Here is a 19,448-nt window from a genome sequence, read left to right as displayed (position 1 = left end):
AGAAGGATGGACCCTTTGACCGCTCACTTAAACCCGCCGGTGATTAATTAGTCCGGCAGCGCCTGTTAGTGGAGCATCACATGATTTTGATTTGAGTTGATAACACGAGTGCTATAAATATCAAACGGGAGATGTGCAGGGAGGCGGAGCGGGTGCCCTGATGTCCTCGGCTACTCAGTGGTGACGAGCAAAGGCCGTCCCCGGGACTCCCCCCTTTATCCCCTCCCTGCAGAGGGACACATGGATCCCCCTCCCCAGCTGCTTCCTACCCACACAGCCCCAAGGGCAGCTGAGAAAAGCCAAACCAAAGAGCAGCCCGGGGTGGCTTTGTACCCTGTTTTTCTGCCTGTCACTGTCACACCGGGACCCACATCCCCAGCAGTGACACCATGTCCATGCTGCTGGACGTCACACCTGGGCTGGGTGCCAGCGGCAGCACCGGCTGAACAGGAGGATTTAGACTCCATGATCTTAAAGGTCTTTTCCAACCTAAATGGTTCTAGGAGGAGCCGAGGACAACATCCACACCCGGAGCCCGCTCCAGCTCTCAGTGCTGGCGCCCAGCTGGGAGCCCCGAGACCCTAGGGACTGATCCCTGCTCACCCCAACACACATTTTTGGGGATCCTGTTCTGCACATGGATCATTTAAAAATCTAGCACAGCCCAGCACTGCTGAGCTGCCAGCCCTGCTCCCCTGCCTCGCTCTAGCCAGCACCGACAGCGGGAAACTGGGAGAGGGAGCCAGCACATTTCATTACCAGCACACAGCAGACTGCAGGGTTTTAGTGCAGATAATAATTCAAAGTTATCCCTGTGCAGATCCATAACCCGGCAGTCATTACACGCAGAGCTGCTGCCTGCATGCACGGCTCGTGGTTTTTTTCCCAGCGATTACTGCAGCACAGGATTTTGTAGGACAGTGCCGCAGTGGAGCGCGGGAGCGCTGGCAGGAGCTGGGTGGCGATACGGCTTCGAGGGCAGGGTCCCTCCCAGTTCTGCCCGGCCGCAGATTCCAGCACGAATAAAGCCAGGAGAAACCCCAGCAGGGCTAACCCGGAGGGAGAATCCAGAGAAAAGGCGATGTTTAACCCCAAAATGCACGTGCTGCTGGGCAAGATGTAAGTCTGAAGCTCGTGCTGCCCGGGTGTGGGATTTGGGATGTGTTTGACACGGAGAGAGGATCCTGCTCCTGCCTCCTTGTGCCGAGAGGGAAACTGAGTCACAGTAGAGCACAGCAGTTAATGTTATAACAGGAGGGTGAGCAGCTCACCCACAGCAGAAGATGTTTGTCTGTACACGCAGCCCATTCCCAGTCCACTCCCAGCTCCCCCAGCAGCCACTGGCACACACGGTGGAGCCACCAGCCCCTGCCCTCCTGGGCTGACTCTGTGCAGCCCCACAGTGGCAATGCCTGGGGAGGGGGTGACCCTTCATTAGTGGTGCTGAGGGCTGCCACCACCTTGGCTCCTCAGCTCCTGCCTGGGAAGGTGCTGGGAGCCCACCCCCTGCCTGGAGGGGTGACCCCAGACCCGCAGTGTCCCAGCAGGGTGGCAGGACAGCACATCTGGAAGAGCATCTCAGCATGGAGAGGTGACAGCAAATCCTGCCCCAGAAAGGGGGTTCATTTGGAAGAACCCATAGTCCTGCTGACTTTTCCAGATGTCACTAACACTACTTTGTCACAGCTTTGGATGCCAAGGGCCCGTGAGCAGTGCTCCCATGGGTTTCCCAGGCAGGCGCTACCCGAGGCTGGCTGCTCCCAGCTCGAAGCTGTGCTGTGCACACGAGGGGGTGGCTCTGGCAAGCGGGAGGTTCCGAGAGCTCCCCAGGAGCTGGGTCTGGGGTCCCTGCATCTGGAATTGCTCCTCTCACACCTCCACCTGCCTCAAGGCTGGTTTTGCACCAAGAAGGCAAAGTTACCAAAATCTTACTGGGCAAGCAGGACCCTACATACCCATCGTTGTATCCCAGTGATGGGATTGCCCTGAATATCCCGGGAACCACACACTGGCATTGCTTTTCCATTGCAACCCTGTCTGCTGGATCTCACCTCCATGGGACCACCAGGAATTTTGCAGAAGCCCCACACAGGCCCTCACCGCTGGGGGCAACCAACTGCAGATGCAACTTCAAGCTTCCATGCCTCTGCCTCCTCATTCCCTCTCCCCTGGCCAGCTGGTGACCACTGCCACATCCAAACCTCCAGTGGCTCTTCCCAGATCAACCCATATTCACACCATGCATTTGCAAAGTCCCTTCTTTATTCATTTGGGGTTTAAATGCCAATTTTCCCTTTTTAATCACAACATTTCAAGGCACAAATCACACAAGTCCCACTAAGGTCCCCAAACGCGGTGCAGGGGAAGCACACCAGGGGGGAGGGAGTTCATCCTTGCAGGCTGAGACTGGAGCTCAGAGTCATCAGGATTTTAACCATTAACAAAAAATCCCAACCCCCCCCCGCCCCAAACTGGGAGCTGCCCTGAACCCTGCAGCCTTTACATGGGAGGGACATGGGGATGAAGAGGATGGGTATCTGGCTAGGGTCCCATCCCTGGGGTAAACGCTTCCCAGACAGGAGGGCGGCGCAGGGAGAGCCTTGATGGGGGAACGGGGGAACCTTGCTGGGGGGGTTAAGCGGGAACCCCCGGATGAGGCAACAGGGTTCCCAGGAAGGAGGAGACGGGGTGCTGGGAGCGCCTTGCTAAGGAAATGAGGGAGCCTTGCTGGGGAGCCAAGGCAGGGGGTTAAGGCGGAGCCCCCGCGGGGGCGGCCCCCCAAGAGGGGTACCCAGAGAGGGGGGGAGCCCGCCGTCTCCATGACACCCCTCCCCCAGCACTGAAACCCCCCATGGACCCTCCTCTCCATGGCCCCCTCCCCCCAATGAACCTCCTTAACTGAGCCCCCCCCATGACCCGCCCCCAAGCCGAGCCCCTCTCAATGAACCTCCTCAATGAACGTGACGTCACCAACGCCTCACGATAAACCCCCCCTCAGCCAATCAGCGGCCGGCCCACCCTGCTCCCTCCCGCCTGGCCCCGCCTCCGCGCCCCCCAGCCAATCGCGGCGCCGCCTGCAGCCAAAACACAGGCGGCGGCCAATGGGGAGGCGCCGGGGCAGCTGGAAGGTTCGAAGCCGGCGGTGGGCGGGGCGTGGGGCGCGGCGATGACCAATCAGCGCCCGGGGGCGGGGCCAGAGGCGCCCCCCGGTCCCCCCGGTGAAGCGCGGCGGGCGCGGCGGGCGCGGGGCGCTCCGGGCGGTGCGGGCCGGGGCCGGGGCCGGGGCCGGGGCCGGGGCCGGGGCCGGGGCCGGGGCCGGGGCCGGGGCCGCCCCGCCATGTCCGTGAACATGGAAGAGCTGCGGCACCAGGTGATGATCAACCAATTCGTGCTGGCGGCCGGCTGCGCCGCCGACCAGGCCAAGCAGCTGCTGCAGGCGGCACACTGGCAGTTCGAGGTATGGGACGGGCCGCCACCGGCACGGATCGGGATAACCCGCACGCGAACCGGGACACCCCCAGATCCCAATCCGCACGCCCGCCTGCCCGCAGAGCCGCGGGGCGGAAGGCGGTGGGGGTGGGGGCAGGCCCGTGCGGCCCCGGCCCGCCGACACGCGTGGCTGGGTTTGGGGGGTCCTGCCCGCACCCCCCGGCACCCACGCCGGGCCGGGGGAGGGGGGAATCGGCCCCGAGCTCCGCCGGGTCTATTTATACCCGGGCCGTAACCCGAGCTGCGGCCCAGGGCCGCGGCCCCTCCCTCGGGCTCCGATCTGGGGATGGGGGTGCCGCTGGGAGGGGGGGGAGGTGCAAACACGGGGTTTGGGGTGTCCCCCCTCGCGTGGGGAGCCCCTGTGTGAGTGGGGGACACGATCTCCGGTGGGTCCGGTGAAGGGCAGCCCCTAGGCCTGGCGGGGGTTGGGGGCACCCCGGGTGCCCCGCCGGGCGGTCCCGCGGGGGTGGGAGAGAGCGGGGGGCTGCGGGGTGAGCTTTGGGGGGTCCGTGTTTTCCCTCCCCCTTTGTCTCGGGTGGGCTGGAGCTGACAGCTTGTCCCCACAGACAGCCCTCAGCGCCTTCTTCCAGGAGACCAACATTCCCAGCAGCCACCACCCCCCCCAGATGGTAAGTGGGACCCCTGCCCCTCCCTCCCCCCTGCACCACCCCATCCCCTCCCCAACGCCCCCAGCCCCAAAAACGCCTCTAGACCCTTCCCAGCACCGACCAATCCCCCCCTACCCGCCCACCCTTACAAGCACCACCCACCCCACGACCCCCCAGACAAGCCCCCCCCCAAATCAGGCCCCCCAAGCCCCCGAGGGGTGCAGCCCCCAGCCCTCGGAGCTGTCAGCTCCCTGCCAGCCATATTGCTGGGCGCCCGCAGGAACACGCAGCCGGAGAATGTAAACACGAGCTAAAATGTCTGCCAGGAAATAGTTTGTCTCGGCGAGCATCGCGCTGTAACTTGGGCTCCCCGGGCCGGGGGGGCCACGTCTGGCTGCCCCCTTTCCCCCCACGGCACTTGACCTTGGCCGAGGGCACATCCCCTTGGCCAAAGGGAGGAAGTTGTTCCCCTCCGGGTGTTTTGTTTTGTGTTTCTTGGGGGGGTTTTCTTTTTTGTTTTCCCTCTCCCCCGCCGCCCCCCCCCCCCACCCCGTGTTGAGGGAGCTAAACAGTGCCGAGCTGGGGGAAGGAGCGGATCTGGATTAAGCCGAATTTTCCCCCTTTTTGCGTTCCATCGGGAATCGCCGGCCGGCCCGGCATTGCCGGCAGCGAGCGCTCCCTTTCCCTCGGACAAAGTCGTTTTGTCGGCCAGCTCCCACTGAAACCCCTTTTATTCCAATTCCTCCCCACCCCGCACGCTTTCGTGCCGCCTCGGGGAGCTTGCAGAGGGTCTGCTGATGGCAAAGCCCCGTTCCCGGTGGGAGAGGGGCCGGGGGAGCAGCGGGAGCCGCGGGCACATCCAGGCCTCGCTGTGTTTTCACACCGAAAGCCTGATCGGGACAATTCCTGTGGGGCGGCTGCCGGAAGCGGGATGCAAAGCAGGGCTGGTGAAACCCACCCCGGCCCCATCCCTGCGCAGGGACCCGCCACTCACCCCAGCGTGACGGGCCCCGTGCCCCCCATCAGCTGAGCCACTCGGTTCTCCCCCTCCTCAACAACGTTTTCATAACACCCTGTGCTCCACGTGGTGTCAAAATACCTTTTACCTTCTCCCCAGATATTCCTGGTTTGGGGAATTTTTTTCAGTGTTTCCTTCCCCTCCTCCCTCCCCCCAGCATCCTGATTTGTGCAGTTTGAAATGCCCCACACGGCTCGGGGCAGGGGTGAGATGAGGAGTTTTGTGGTTGCAGTTTCTATTTCTTTTTCAAGCGTCAGAGAACAAAGCTGCGAGTGTGGCTGTGGTTTGATGGGGGGGGGGGCTTGTCCCCATCACCCCCACCCCATGGGGGGCTCCCCACAACTCCCCAAAGCCCCACAGATTCCAGGCTGTGGGGCCAGGACTCACCAGAGCTGTTTGGGGTGTCAGTGACTGACCCTCTGACAGCCAAGAGCTTTCCTCAAGATGTGTTGGAGGAGGAAGGCAATAATTACGTGGCAATTCTTATTTTTTAATTAATATTTCAAATTAATCTCGCAGACATCACCCCAGAAGCTCAGAGCTGTGTCCAGCATCATTCCAGTGCTGGCTCTGGTGGTGGTGGGTTTTTTCCAAAACACAGCAAATTTAAGGTTTTTGGGGTTTGTTGTTTTTTTTCTTTTTCAACAATTATCTTTTCAGATCCTGCCAAATTTATGGGTTAATTTAAAAAAGCAAAAGCTGGATTAGCATCACTTCAGGCTGAGCTCTGAAACGAGTTCTGTGGAGGAATATCCCTGGTTAACTATGAACCTGTTTAGTACCAGCCAGGCCATGATTGCATTTTTGGGGTGCCCCAGCTCCACGGGCTGATGGGAGCCAGCTGCTGCTTCCCCCAGGCTGGGGGAGCACCCCAACTTCAGGGGCCTGGGCCCCCCAGCAAGGGTTTGGCCGCTTCTCCTCTGATCCCAGCATCACTACAAGTGGTGGGGTTGGGGATGAGGAGGAACCTGTAAGAGGGATTTAGGTGTTGGCCGGTGCTGGGGAGCAGCAGGAGGCTGCTGAGCACCAGCCAGGAGCAAATCCTGGGATGAGCCCCAGGAAGGAGGAGAGGCAGCAGCTATTCCCCATCAGAAACGTCTCAATCCCTCCTTGCTGAAGGCAGCAGACGCTGTCCAAGCCCCTTAACTCTGCTCAAAGTCCCCACAGGCATCCCACAGGAGCTGTGGCTCCAGGAGGGCGACAGGGATTTGGGATGGATTTAACCAGAGGGGTGAAGTCCCCCTGTGCATGCACCACCCCCATGTCCAGGCATCCCCTGCCAGTGCATCCCCCTGCTCACAAGCCCCTTGCTGTGTGTGCAGCCTCATGGGAATTTGCATACACACCCCTATTCCCCTTTTAGCGCCTCCCCCATTCTCGGTTCAGCACGTTCTTTGCTGATTTGGGGTCCCTGTGCCAGCCCCTGAGCCTCTGTGCAGGGCTGGGTCCTCGCTGGTGGATTTTTCCTCTGCTGGAAAAAGGGACGGATCTGTCACTGTCCAGATGCTAAATTTAGCCGGGTACCAAGAAGGCAGGGGCAGTACCAGGAACTGGGGGGGCCCTGCTTGCCTTTTGCTCTCTCTGCCTTAATGGGGTGTGAAGGGGAAGGAGGTCAGGAAACTGGGTGGAAGGGGGGTCCTGTGGGGCCAGGTAGGACCCCAGCAGCCTCCTCACCCACCATACTGGACCTCTTTGTGCTACTCCTGCCTCATCCATGAGCTTTGAGCATCATGGATGGTCCAAAATGTCCTTCCCAGATTCACTGGAGCCTCTCCCCAGGCAGCCCCCACACCTTTGGGGGAGCCACGCAGACCCTTGGGGCCACACCAACCCTTGGATCTGGGGGAGTGCCAGGTGTGGGATACAGGCAGGATGGCTCTGGCTGTTGTGGGTGGGTTGGGACCCCCAAAAGCCCCCGTGAGTGAGCTGACACCCCCGTTCTCCTGTGCCCTGCAGATGTGCACCCCCAGCAACACGCCGGCCACGCCGCCCAACTTCCCGGACGCGCTGGCCATGTTCTCCAAGCTGCGCACCTCGGAGAGCCTGCAGAGCAGCAACAGCCCCATCACCTCCATGGCCTGCTCCCCCCCGGGCAGCTTCAGCCCCTTCTGGGCCTCCTCGCCCCCCAGCCACCAGCCCGCCTGGCTGCCCCCATCCTCGCCCACCACCCACGGCCTCCACCACCACCTGCACCACCCGCAGCCCTCCTGGCCGCCCACCCCCCCGCCCGCTGCCCCCCACAGAAAGCCGTGGCCACCATGGATGGTCAGAGATAAGGCTGGGGCTGGCAGAGGGTTGGGGGGGTCGGGGAGGGGCCGGGCCAGGGCGTTGGGAGCAGGGGCTCGCCGAGAAACGCACTGGAATAATTTTCTAGGTTTTATTATTATTTTTAGGGGGGGGAGCACATGCTGCCAGGGAGGGACTGACCTATGAGAGCCTCTGGTTGCTCTCTACTCCCCTCCCCTTTTTTTTTTAAGATATATAACTATAATATATAAATATATCTAATGTATATAAATCCAGAGAGAAGGAGCAGCAGCGTGGAGGCAGCTGCTGGGTGTCTGGGGGGTTTTCCCTGTGGCTCTACCCCCACCCAGCATCTCTACATCGGGGCAGGAGCAGGAAGGGGAGGACAGGAGTAACAAAAATAAATGCATGGAGGCAGCTGTTGGCACCCCAAATCACGGCCACACGGACGTGGAGCCACTGGATACCCTCCCCAGCTCTGGCTTTCCTGGGCACATGTTGCAGTGCCCAGAGCAAATGCACCTCTCTAGCTCCCGAAATTCAGCCCGGCTTCTTGCACAGACCCCCCCTGGACTTGTCCCCAACCCCGTCCTCCCTCCCTCAGCACCCCCAGGGCCTGGGGGTTTGTCAAGGTGATGTCCCCCTGTCTCTGTGACCGCCCTCTGTGGCGCTTCCCCAGGCACGGGGGAGCTGGGGGTTTTTTAGTTTTCAAATCAATGTTGCTTAAAAAAAACAAACAGAAAAACAAACAAAAAAAAAAAAAAAGAAAAAAAGACCCAGCAAAAAAGAGGTTGAAGGTTTTTTATTAATTTAAAAATAATAAAAATTAAAAAAAAAAAATCACTTTTTTAACACCAGCTGTCCCTGCCTTTTCTCTCTGCTGGGAGGATGTCCTTGGCAGGGCACTGAGAATCGGGGTGACCCCCCTGTGACACAGTGTCACCAGTGGGGTCTGGGTCCCCCAGGAGCTGCCCCGAGTCCGTGCTCTGCCTCCACAAGCCACCACTGCTGTCCCCAAAGAGGGGGGATCAGAGGGAAGGGAAGACTCAGGGCCATGGGGGTGCTGTGCCAGCACAGCGAGGAGCCCCCATGTGCCACGGGGTGCAGCCAACACCCCTTTCTGTCCCCTCACAAAATCCCACAGCTTGCAGAAGCCCCCCCAGCAACCTGGGCCCCCCAGCCCCATCACCCCCCCATGGATGAGCCCCCCCCAGGCCTCGGCACTGTGGGAGCACTTGGGGAGGGGATGATGCCCTGTGAGTTTCCCCCCTCTGCAGAAGGGTCACCAGCCAGAGGACGTGGGAGCTTGCCAGGCCCGTGGCCACTGTGCTCACGCAACAACCAGCTGGGGTACAGCCCCAAAAATGGGAACACAGCAGCTCTGCAAATGCCAGGAAAGATGGGAAGGCTCAAGGCACAGCCCAAAGCTTCCTGCAGGGATGGGGAGGTCCCCAGGATGGCACAAACTCCAAGGAGAAAAGGCAAAAAAAATCCCCCATCTGGGATTACTTACCTCTCCAAAGATCCCCGAGGAGGGATGTGGGGCTGGGGGTGTGTTCGGGGGTGCAGGGGCGTGGGGGTGTTTATAGGGTGCTGTCCTGGTGGCAGCAAATGGGGCAGGGGGATGATCACCAAAGAGGCCACCCCAGCTGGGCCATATCCTGCAAATGCAATTGGTGCCAGAGGTGTTTGTTTTTAAGCCACTCAACCCCAGCCAGGAGTGCAGGATGGTTCTTGGTTGGCTCTGCTCTGGTGCCCTATGGTTTGCTCAGAGTGTTCCCAGTTACCCTACAGGAGGGACCCAGATCCTGCTGTGTCCACCTCAGCACCCCCAAAGCAGGTTTTGAGCACCTGGTTTTCCCCTGAAAAACCAAACCCACCAGGGAGAACATTCCAGGAGGAACTCCCTGGGAAATAAGGTGCCTGTGGAGTACAGTGGGGCAGACAGGGGTAGCGTCTGTCCCTGTGGGGGAAGGTTTGGGGACATCCACCAGGAGGGCAGGGTTTCCACGGGGCAGCCCCCAGGGGATGTCCCCAATAAGCTCTGGGTCCCTTCCAGGTGCCTTTGGGGTTCCCCTCAGCGTTTCTCAGCCTCCCACACACCCGAGAGGTGGCACCGGCTCTGTGTCCCCCCCCCAGGATGTGTCACTGCCTGTGTGTGGCGGGGACATCCCCAGCCCCCCTGTGCACACAGCCGCGTGTCCCCAGCTGTGACACCCCTCAGTCCCCCTGTGCTGCTCCAGGGATCGGGGTTTCCCTGCCCGGTACCCCCCCACTCGTGACACGACTTGTGTTCGGTCTCAGCACACCCTGGGGCTTCCTCCCAGCCACGGTGAGGGGTGGGTGGGGAAAAGCGGCCCCAAGTCCTGGGGGCGGCACAAGGGGAAGGAGGGGACGTGTCCCTCTCAAGGGGTTGTGGTGTGTTGGTTGCTGGGAAGCAGAGGGGTTTGTGCCTTCCTCGTTCAGTCAGTGGCAGCGCTGCAAGAGGGACAAGGGGGTGGCAGAGGGGGTTTCTTCACCCGGAGATGAGGAAGGCAGCTCAGGGATGCTCATCCCGTGGGATAAGCGACAGCAAACCGGCGGCTTGGGGTGGGGTTTGCTTTTGGCATCGAACTGCGTTCTGCTGCTGCCCTTCTGAGGTCCCCATTTCCCCCTTCTCCAGCAGCAAACGAGCTCCTCCTCCTGCTGCTGCCCCAGAGCCCCTTTGGGGCCACAGGCTCCCCTGGCAGGGCACAAGTGGGGCTCGTGAGGGCCAGGGGGTGCAGGACACCAGGGGCTGACACACACCGTGGGAGGGGTTCCACAGGGGCTGTTTTCAGGACGAGGGATGCTGCCGGCCCCTCCTTGTGCCTGAGGGAAGATCCTGCTCCAGGGCCACTCCACTCAGGACGCCCAGGTGCTCGGCTGCTCGTCACCCTTTATTTCTGCAGGCTGGAGTCGCTTGCTCAGTCCATCCCCACGGGAGTCCGGCCCCGGTACACGAGTCCGTCCCTGCCCACCAGGTCGAACGCGCCGGGCTGGGAAGGAGGGGGGGGCTGGCTGCCACACCGGGCTGCATTCAGCATCCCCAAGCCAGCCTCCCCACCCAGCTCCTCCTGGGGAAACTGAGGCACAGGTCCCCCCCACCTCAGATGCTCAGCATCACCCTCCCAGCCTCGGTGTCCCCTGCCTGTATCCCCACCTTCCCCATCCCTACCTTGTTGGGGTCGGGGAGGAGGGGCTCCATGGGCTGCACCGGGCAGGTGCTGGTGTGTTGGCCCCCACAGTACCTCGGGGATCTGCGGGAATACCTCTCGGCTGCCTGCTCCCTGTGGGATAGGGCACGGTGATGCTCAGTGCCCAGCGCCCTGGCACCCTGTGCTTCACCCTGCTGTGCCAGGGAGGGGTTCAGGGGGTGCTCGCCCTCCTCCAGCTGCTGCAGGAGACCCCTGCCCACTCACCCCTGCAGGCTCTGCCCTTTACCACAGCCCCAAGAGCTGCCCATTGCTGTGACAGGTCCTGGTGCCCTTCGCAGAGGACACCAGGAGGCAGGAGCAGGGCTGTCCCAGCTCCGGGCCTGAATTTGGGAACTCCTTTCACAGGAGGCACCAAGTCCCCACCAAGCTGAGCTCAGGCTGACACCAGACAAAACTCATCACGTGTGGCTTCAGCACCAGTGAGGCAGAGACCTGGGCTAGACAGGACAGTACGGGGGCTGTAAAACCCCTCTGAGCTGGGGCAGGCCCAGCTGACCCTCTGCAGCTCCTCTCTGCCCAGGCAGCTCCAGCCCCCTCCACCCCCCCCCAGGGAAGAGCTCTCCTTGCTGGGACAGGGCTCCCCTACACCCCAGGGGCCAGGGATGGGTCCCCATGTCCCTACCTGTCCTCCTGTACGTGGAACTGCTTGAGCCCATGGGGCAGGCGCCCAGAGAGGCCAGGAGCCACCAGTGGCGTGGACGGGACGATCTCAGAGTATCTGGGGAGGGTGACAGGGGCCACAGGTGGGTGACAGGGGCCACCCCGGGCACTGCAGGACACTGCCAGCACCCATCTGCCCCTGTCCCAACCCCGATGCACCGGTGCTGGTGCCACTCATCGGCCAGACATTTGCGCAACTGAGTCACAAGGTGAGTACTCGGAAGAGGGCACCTTTAGGAGCGTCCTAAAACAGGGAGAAAAGGGCTGGGCAAGCTCCTGGGGGACGCAGCCCTGCCTGTGCAGGCAGAGCCAAGTGCTGGGCACGGCACTGCAGGGAGTCCCAGCATTTGCGGGGGAATCGCGGGGTGCTGAGCCTGGATTCTCCACCACCACCACAGCACAGTCCAACCCACTGGCTGGCTACAAAATAAAGGGGGTGCCATGGGGGAAATGGGCTATTTGTGGTTTCCCACCTGGGAAAAAGCTCCAGCTCATACTAGACAATGGTGAATCTGCAGAAGGAAGCTCCCAAACCCACTGATGGGGGAATTTCTCCCAGGGGCAGCCCAGTCCCATGGAACTGGGGCTGGTGGCAAGGTCAAAGGGGGGGGTTTCCTGCACCCCTTGCTGGAGTGGGATGCTCCCAGCTTGGGACACGCTCGCCTTGGTCCCACTGGCACCTCCAAAATGTGGTGGCTGCTCGTGGCTGCCCAGGACACACAGGGATGGAAGGTGGAGGGCACAGGCTCCCATGCTCTGTGTCCTCGCTTGGTCAGCACCCACGACCCCCCTGTGCCCTGCCAGGAGGGCAGGTCACGATCTGGCTCTGGCACTGCACGTGCCAGCCCTGCCAGGGGACAAGCCACTGTCCCCCACACTTGTCACGAAAGCCTTTGCACCTACAGTCCAGCTTCGGCTGCGAGTGGCTCCATCCGGGAGCTGCCTCTTCCTCGTGCTTCCTTGGGTGTCGGGAGCCTACTGCCACTGAGAGGAAATCATCATCAGCATCCCCACGGTTCCATCACTGGATAAATGGATCCAATGCCAGGGCACCACACGGGCCCAGCCAGAGGGAACGGGGCCAGTGCTGTCCCCAAAGCCATTGCTGTCCCTATGCCACTCACCTGCTAGTCCCAGCCACGCTCTCAGATGGGACCCAGAGGGTCTGGGATCCTGGGTGGCCTCGTACTGACTGCACCCGCTGTGCAGGGAGGTGGATGCCAGGGGCTCCTGGATGCATTCCTGAGCCATCTGCACTCTTTCTCTGAACGTGGGGAGGAGCCTGAGCAAGCAGAGCAGTGTTTCAGTCCCAACTCTTGCCCCCCAAGCTCCATCCCTTTCCCTCAGGGAAGCCCCCCGTGCCACTGTGAGCTTGGGCTTAAACCAGACCTTGGTCTAAGAGCAGCAAGATGGGGGTGCAGACCCCAAAGGAGGGGGCGTCTCGGGGGCAGCACCCAGGGGGCTGGGAAGAGCCTCTACCTTGGAAATGCTTATTGTGATCTCTTCATCCTTGATATCTCTATCCTTGGTCTCTCCCACATTGGTCATCTCAGGAGGAACATCCAGGTGGCTGGGAAGAGCCTCTGCCTCAGAGATGCTTATCGTGATCTTTTCATCCTTGATCTCTCCATCCTTGGTCTCTCCCACATTGGTCATCTCAGGAGGAACATCCAGGTGGCTGGGAAGAGCCTCTGCCTCAGAGATGCTTATCGTGATCTTTTCATCCTTGATCCCTCCATCCTTGGTCTCTCCCACATCAGTCATCTCAGGGGGAACATCCAGGTGGCTGGGAAGAGCCTCTGCCTTGGGGATGCTTGTCTTGATCTCTTTGTCCTTGATCTGTCCCATGTCATCCTGTCCCACGTCATTCTGTCCTGTGTCTCTCCATCGCAAATTCTGTCCCATGTCCTTCCGTGCCGTGTTCCATCCCATGCCCTTCTGTCCCGTGTCATTCCGTGCCATGTTCCATCCCATGCCCTTCTGTCCCACATTCTGTCCCGAGTCATTTGCCCCGACGGAGACCGAGTGGCTGCTTGCATTCGCCTCCTGCAAATCCTTCCCTCTGTCCTGTGCCCTGGCCTCGTGGGGCACAGGGCTGACGGGCCGGCTGTCCCCACGCCTTCGTGTGGGTGTCCTGGGCCTTTCCAGGAGGATAACTGGAAGAAGAGACCAGAGCGAGCTCCCCAGGGTCAGGGGAACATGGCTGGGGGGAAACCCAGCAGCCTGCAGGCCCCCTGCCCGGCCCGCTGTGCCCTCACACCCTCCGGGTCCCTCCCCAGCTGTGCCCAGAGGTACTTTCGTTGCCGATGACAATCAGCCCTTGGTCATCCCATGGGCGTGTGCGTATGAGGCCACCGTCCTTCTGCCCGTCCGGGGAGCCTTGTCCGCCCTCGCCTGTCATGGCAGACTGGGAAGGAGAGGATGGGCTGGCTGCCACACTGGGCTGCATTCAGCATTCCCAAGCCAGCCTCTCGGCCCAGCTCTTCCTGGGGAAACTGAGGCACAGATCCCCCCATGGATGCTTAGCACTGCCCTCCCAGCCTTGGTTCCCTCTCAGCATCCCCTCTTGAGGCTGAACAGCCCCAGCTCCCTCAGCCTTTCCCCAGGACAGAGATGCTCCAGTCCCCAAATCATCTTTGTGGCCCTCCATGGGACCCTCTCCAAGAGCTCCGTGTCTCTCTCATCCCGAGGAGCCCAGAACTGGACGCTGCTCCAGGGGAGGCCTCGCCAGGGCTGAGCAGAGGGGCAGCATCGCTCCCTGAACTGCTGCAAATGCTCTTCCTGACGCACCCCGGGACACCAGTGACCTTCTTGTCCCCTGGGGCACAGTGCTGGTCACGGACAGCTCGTTGGCCACCAGGACCCCCAGCTCCTTCCCCACAGAGCTGCTTTTCCAGCCCGTGAGTCCCGGCCTGTGCTGGTGCCTGGGGTTGTTCCTGCGCAGGTGCAGGACCCTGCACTTGCCTTTGTTGAACTTCAAAATGTTCCTCCCCAGCTCATTTAGCCCTTTTAACCTCTGTGCCCATGCTTTTAGCAGCCAACCCCGGGGATCAGCCAACACCTGAGTGATGCCATCAAATACAACACTGAGGCATTCTTCCCTCCAGCAACGGGATTCAGTATTCCAGACCTCCCCCCATAACATCCCTCTGCTGTCCCCCAATCCCAGCCACTGCTCCAGAGAGACCTGGAGGGCAGGGAGCCGTGGTCCTGCCTGATGCTGAGCAAGGAGGAGCTGTGGTGGGATGTCAATGCAGCCTGGCCCCAGGGAGGTACCAGCTCCTGCTGTTTCTCCCACCACCCTGAACACGGCCCTTTTCTGAGCAGAAAACGTGCTGGGAGCATGCATTAAGCCAGCTGAGGAGCTGCCCTGGCTCAGCCTATGCCAGGTCCTGCTCCTGGTGGGATGCACAGGGAAGAGAATTCCTGAGCAACCCTGGCAGAGGTGCCGAGGCACGCAGTGGCTGGAGGTGCAGGGGGCTGTGATCCCGCTCCACTGGCAGACCTTGGCCTCCTCCTCCTCCTCCTGCTTTCCTGCCCACCAGGAAGTCCTCCAGCACGTCCCAGCACACCATGTTTCTCGCCTCCTCTGAGGCTGGGGAGAGCATCAGCTTCTTTTCCAGCCTTTTTTTTGGGAAGGAAGGCATCAGAGCCATCCGTGTAACTGGGGGCAGGATGGGATCCAGAGGAGCGTTGACCCCCCCCAGCATTTCTGGGGACCATGCCCTGATGTGGGGGAACCCTGCCCTGGAGCAGGCCCTGGCTGTGCTCAAGGACATACCACGACACTCTCCAACGCCTGGTTACGGAGGTCATCCAGCATATTCTGGAAGTTTTCCTGGAGTGAGGCAAGGACAGGGACAGGAGTCAGAACACAAGAGCAGGATTTAAAAGGAACATCTGCAAATTAACTTGGCCACAAGACAGAGGGATGCTGGACAGGGCTCTGCCAAGTGGCTGTGGCTGTATTGCACAGGTGGACCTTTGTCTCCCCACCTTCCCAGGACCCAGGTTACTTTTTTGATGGCTGTTTAGTTCATAAATGCCTCAGCAGCCCTGTCTGAGGGAGGCAGTGACCTCTACCACTGGCCTGACCTGCAGGCAGTGGTGCCCTTCTGCCCTCCCCAGGGCAGCCCTGGCAGAAGGAAAGTGGGGAGTTCCAGGTGGGTTGGGTTCTGCTCTTGGGACACCCTTCCCACTCTTCCCTCCTGGTTCCCTTCACGCTGGGAGCCTCCAAGGGCTGCAGGGCAGGGGCAGCAGGGCAGCAGCGAGGGGCAGCTCCTGGAGGCACTGGTGGCAGCTCACCGGGTCAAAAATCTCCTGCATCCTCTGCATGTCCTCTGCCATGAGGGACTGCTCCACCTTCATCACATTGACCTCCTCACGGAGCTCCTGGCACAGAGCCCTGACCTAGGAGAGGGGGATGGTGGGGTGAGCCCCAGGGCAGGCTCCCTGGGGACCAGGTCCTTTGCACCCACCATGGTCTGCACAGAACCAGGGGCAGGGCAGGGCCTGGCCTGGGCAGGGCTTGGCCTTCAGCACATCCTCAGCAGCAGCTCCCCACCAGCATGAGGGGTTCAGATCCCAGAGGAGGGCACAGCCTGGGAGAAGCACCCGGGGCTGGGAAGAGCCTCTACCTCGGCGATTTCTTTTTCATTGGCTTCCACTTTCTGCATTAACTCCTCAAGGAAAGAGGCAGAGAAAGGGCTTCTCTCAGCCCCCTCCAGTGGCTCCCCAGTCTCCTGGACAGGCAGATCCCGCAGGCCCAGGTGCAGAAGCATCCCATTCAGGAGGTTGCGCAGTTGCTCGAAGTCAATGGATTCTGTCTTTGGTGCCCCGAGGGCGGCATCCAGCATCTGGCCCAGGGTGAGCGTTGCCATTGCTGCTGACCTGTCCAAAACCACAGAGCTGCCATTAACAGCAGCCTCTCATGCTATTGCTCTGGAGAGGAGCAGGTAGGATGGGAGGTGGTAGGAGGTGGTAGAAGGAGGTAGAGGAAGAGGAGCACAGCCAGCAGGCTCCTTTCTTTTCAGTCTTGTCCTTGTTCCAGAGCCCATACCACTTGTGTCCCTCTTTACAGTGTCCCCCTGCCCTGGCCAAAGAGTGCCCATTGTTACACAGCAGTGGCCCAGCCCCATGTGGAATGTCCCCATTGTCCCCCACTGCTGGCAGTGTCCTGGTTCCAGCAACCAACAGGACCTGCAGGGACCATGTGCCACACCACCTCCAGCCTTTACTGCTTTCAGCCCCAAAATAATTCCCAGGACAGATCACATTGGGCAGGTGGTACCCTGGGAGCTGCTTGTAGGGTGAGTTGAGCTTCCCCAGGAGGGCTGTGCCCTGTGGAGAGGTGATCCATGTTCTCATGCAGCCTGGAGCATTCCAGAACACTCCGGGAGGAGGCCTGACCCAGAGAGGAAGCACCTCCAGTCATTCATTTTTGAGGTCTCAAAAGCATGAGAGTTTCCCTTCTCCCTTGGACGTGGGGATGGTGGAAGGCTGCTGCTGACTCCATCAATACACAGCTTTTCAGCACCTTGCTCCAAAGCAAAGAGCCATACAAGCAGGGCAAAGCAGATAAACACGAGCCCCCAGACAAGCCTAGAAAGTAAAAGACTCAAACACTGGGAAAAATCTTTGAACTAGAGTGATCCATCAGACAAATCCTTACAAAAATCATCAACTAGCAATTCCCTTTTAAACCTGCAGGTCTGACCACCAGGCAGTGGGATCACTGACATCTCCCTGCTCTGGTAAGGCTCAGGAGCTTTGAGCACAGGAGGGCTGGGTGAGTTCCTGGGGGGATCCTACCACCACCACAGCACAGTCCAACCCACTGGCTGGCTACAGAATAAAGGGGGTGCCATGGGGGAAATGGGTTATTTGTGGTTTCCCACCTGGGAAAAAGCTGCAGCTCATACTAGACAATGGTGAATCCACAGAGGCAAGCTCCCAAACCCACTGATGTGGCAATTCCTTCAGGGGCATCCCCAGCAGCCCAGTCCTGTGGGAACTGGGGCTGGTGGCAAGGCCAAAATGGGGCTGGGTGCTGTGGCTGTGGGAGCTGGGGGTTCTCCATGGGCTGAGCAGCTTTTGCCTTTGGGCTCCCAGGGGCTACTTGAGTTTGGCTCCATGAGCCAGGGCCTTGAAGACAGGCTGAGGGGCCCTGGGTCTGCCCTTGCTGCTGCACTTCTGCCCATCAACCTGTTCCCCTTTGCCTCCTCTTCCCAGGAGGGCAGCAGGGGTCAGACTGCCCCTGCCAAGCTTTGGGCATGGGTACCCCACATGGGACAAGCCCAGAGCTGGGGCTGAAGACTTTGGTAACACAGCCTGTGCCCAGGAGCAGCACGGGGACTCCAGGGACACAGCCTGGCTCCCTGGGCAGGCAAGAAGGGACACAGAGAGGACCAGTGACCCCTGAAAAGTGGGCAAGTGCTCTCTGGGGTCAGATGAAGATCTTGCATGGCAGTTCCACCACCTCATGCTGTATTTAAAGGATGTACTGAATGGCTTCTCTTTTGGAAACAGAACCAGTGGGAAGTTAGTGGAATGCCAGTGTGGCAAAGGGATAAATGTGAGAGACTGAAAACCTGGAGGAGTTAATGTAAACCTGAAAGAGCTAATGCTCAAAGACTCGGCAGAAGAGAAAAGGAATGCTAGCACAATAATGAGAGAAGGTTCAGCTGGAAAAGGGGGTCTTTTGGAGGCAGGATAGTGCTTTTCTGGGACCAACTTTGTATCTTGGGAAACTATCTCAAAGAACAAGTTTGAGACAGCATTGCACTTGCATCTGATGGGGGAAGGAGACTGAAACCACAAGAACCCCCAGCCCTGTTCTGAAAAGTTCAAGAATAACAAAATGTGGCTGTGCAAGGACCAATCTATAAATTCCACAATGGACAGGGGCTAGTGGGGCACCCACCATGCTGAGGAACCAGACCAGGGATGGTGCTGGAACCCAGGCTGGTGACACGAGTTCTTCCTCTACCTCTATTTGCCTTCCTTTCCTTCTTCCTTTCTCCCTCTCCTTGAAAGTTGAAATTGTGGCTGCCATGGGCTGTTAAGAAATCGCTGTTTCCACATGTAGTTCAGGGAAATTTAACCCATGAGCTCTTCACTGGGGTAGTTGTTGACTCCACAGGCTGTTCATCAGGGAAGCTTAATTTGTGGGCTGTTCCAAAAAGTTGCCACGTGTTGTTCAGAGAATTTTAATCCGTGGGCTGTTTAAATAAACTTAATCTGTGGGCTGTTCCTTGGGGAAGTTTAATCCACAGGTTGTCCAGGGAAATTTAATCTGCCAGCTGTTGAGAAATGTTTAAACTTGCCACCACAGTCCGTGCAACCTATCACAAGGTTTAAATCCTTGCTGCCAAAAACCTCCAACTTTCTAATTGATTGTTTGGTGCTGTTTTGCCTTATTACAGCCCCAGGGTATCCCGAAGGTCCAGGACCACCCTCTCAGGACAGCCACATGCTCTCCAGAGCCAGGTCATGACCTGACCTCCCAGCACGCATCAGAGGGGTCCAGAGTGCTGACCAGGCAAGGACATAGGTGTGAGGGCTGTTTGGGATGGCAGGTGTGGGAGCCTGTGCCCTCCACCTCCCATCCCTGTGTGTCCCAGGCAGCCACGAGCAGCTGCTGTGTTTTAGAGGGGCTCCATCCTGGAGCTGCCCCCTCCTCGTGCCTCCCTGAATGACAGAAACCTGTTGCCATTGGGAGGATTTGGCACAGCAGCATCACCAGCATCCCCACAGTTCCATCCCTGGCTAAGTGGGTCTGAAGCCAGGGCATCACACAGCCCCTGGCTATGACAGCGGGAGGGAACAGGGCCAGTGCTGTCCCCATGGCACTCACCTGAGTCCCAGCCACACTGCTGGCCAGAGGGTCCGTGCTGCTGGGTGACCTCATGCTGGCTGCACCCACGGGATGGAGCTGTGAGTGCTGGGGGATCCTGGATGAACCGGGACTTGCCTTTGTTGAATTCCAAAAGGCTCCTCCCCAGCCAAGGGTTTCGGGTGCTCACGTGCACCAGAGAGGGGCTGTGGTGGGATGTCAGTGCAGCCCCAGGACTCACCAGCTCCTGCTGTTTCTCCCACCACCCTGAACAGAGCCCCTTTCTGAGCAGAGAACAGGGAGCCCACTGGAGCCACCCTGGCTCTGCCTGTGCCAGGTTGTGCCTCCTGGTGGGA

At 59.8% G+C, this 19,448-nt stretch overlaps 1 protein-coding gene across 1 annotated transcript; it reads left to right on the top strand.

Moving 5' to 3' along the window:
• Nucleotides 1-3,286: 3,286 nt before the first annotated feature.
• UBALD2 (UBA like domain containing 2) lies at nucleotides 3,287-7,491 on the top strand. The gene is given in 4 exon segments (XM_039562484.1): nucleotides 3,287-3,457; nucleotides 4,056-4,118; nucleotides 7,072-7,348; nucleotides 7,351-7,491. Coding segments are annotated over 4 exon segments (501 nt in total). The 5' UTR covers nucleotides 3,287-3,337; the 3' UTR covers nucleotides 7,392-7,491.
• Nucleotides 7,492-19,448: the final 11,957 nt, after the last annotated feature.

Source organism: Corvus cornix, chromosome 18 (genome assembly GCF_000738735.6).
Source record: "Corvus cornix cornix isolate S_Up_H32 chromosome 18, ASM73873v5, whole genome shotgun sequence".
In the NCBI taxonomy this organism is placed as follows: Eukaryota; Metazoa; Chordata; class Aves; order Passeriformes; family Corvidae; genus Corvus; species Corvus cornix.
Note: the sequence above shows the minus strand (reverse complement) of the source record. Positions and strands in the feature narration are given on the sequence as shown.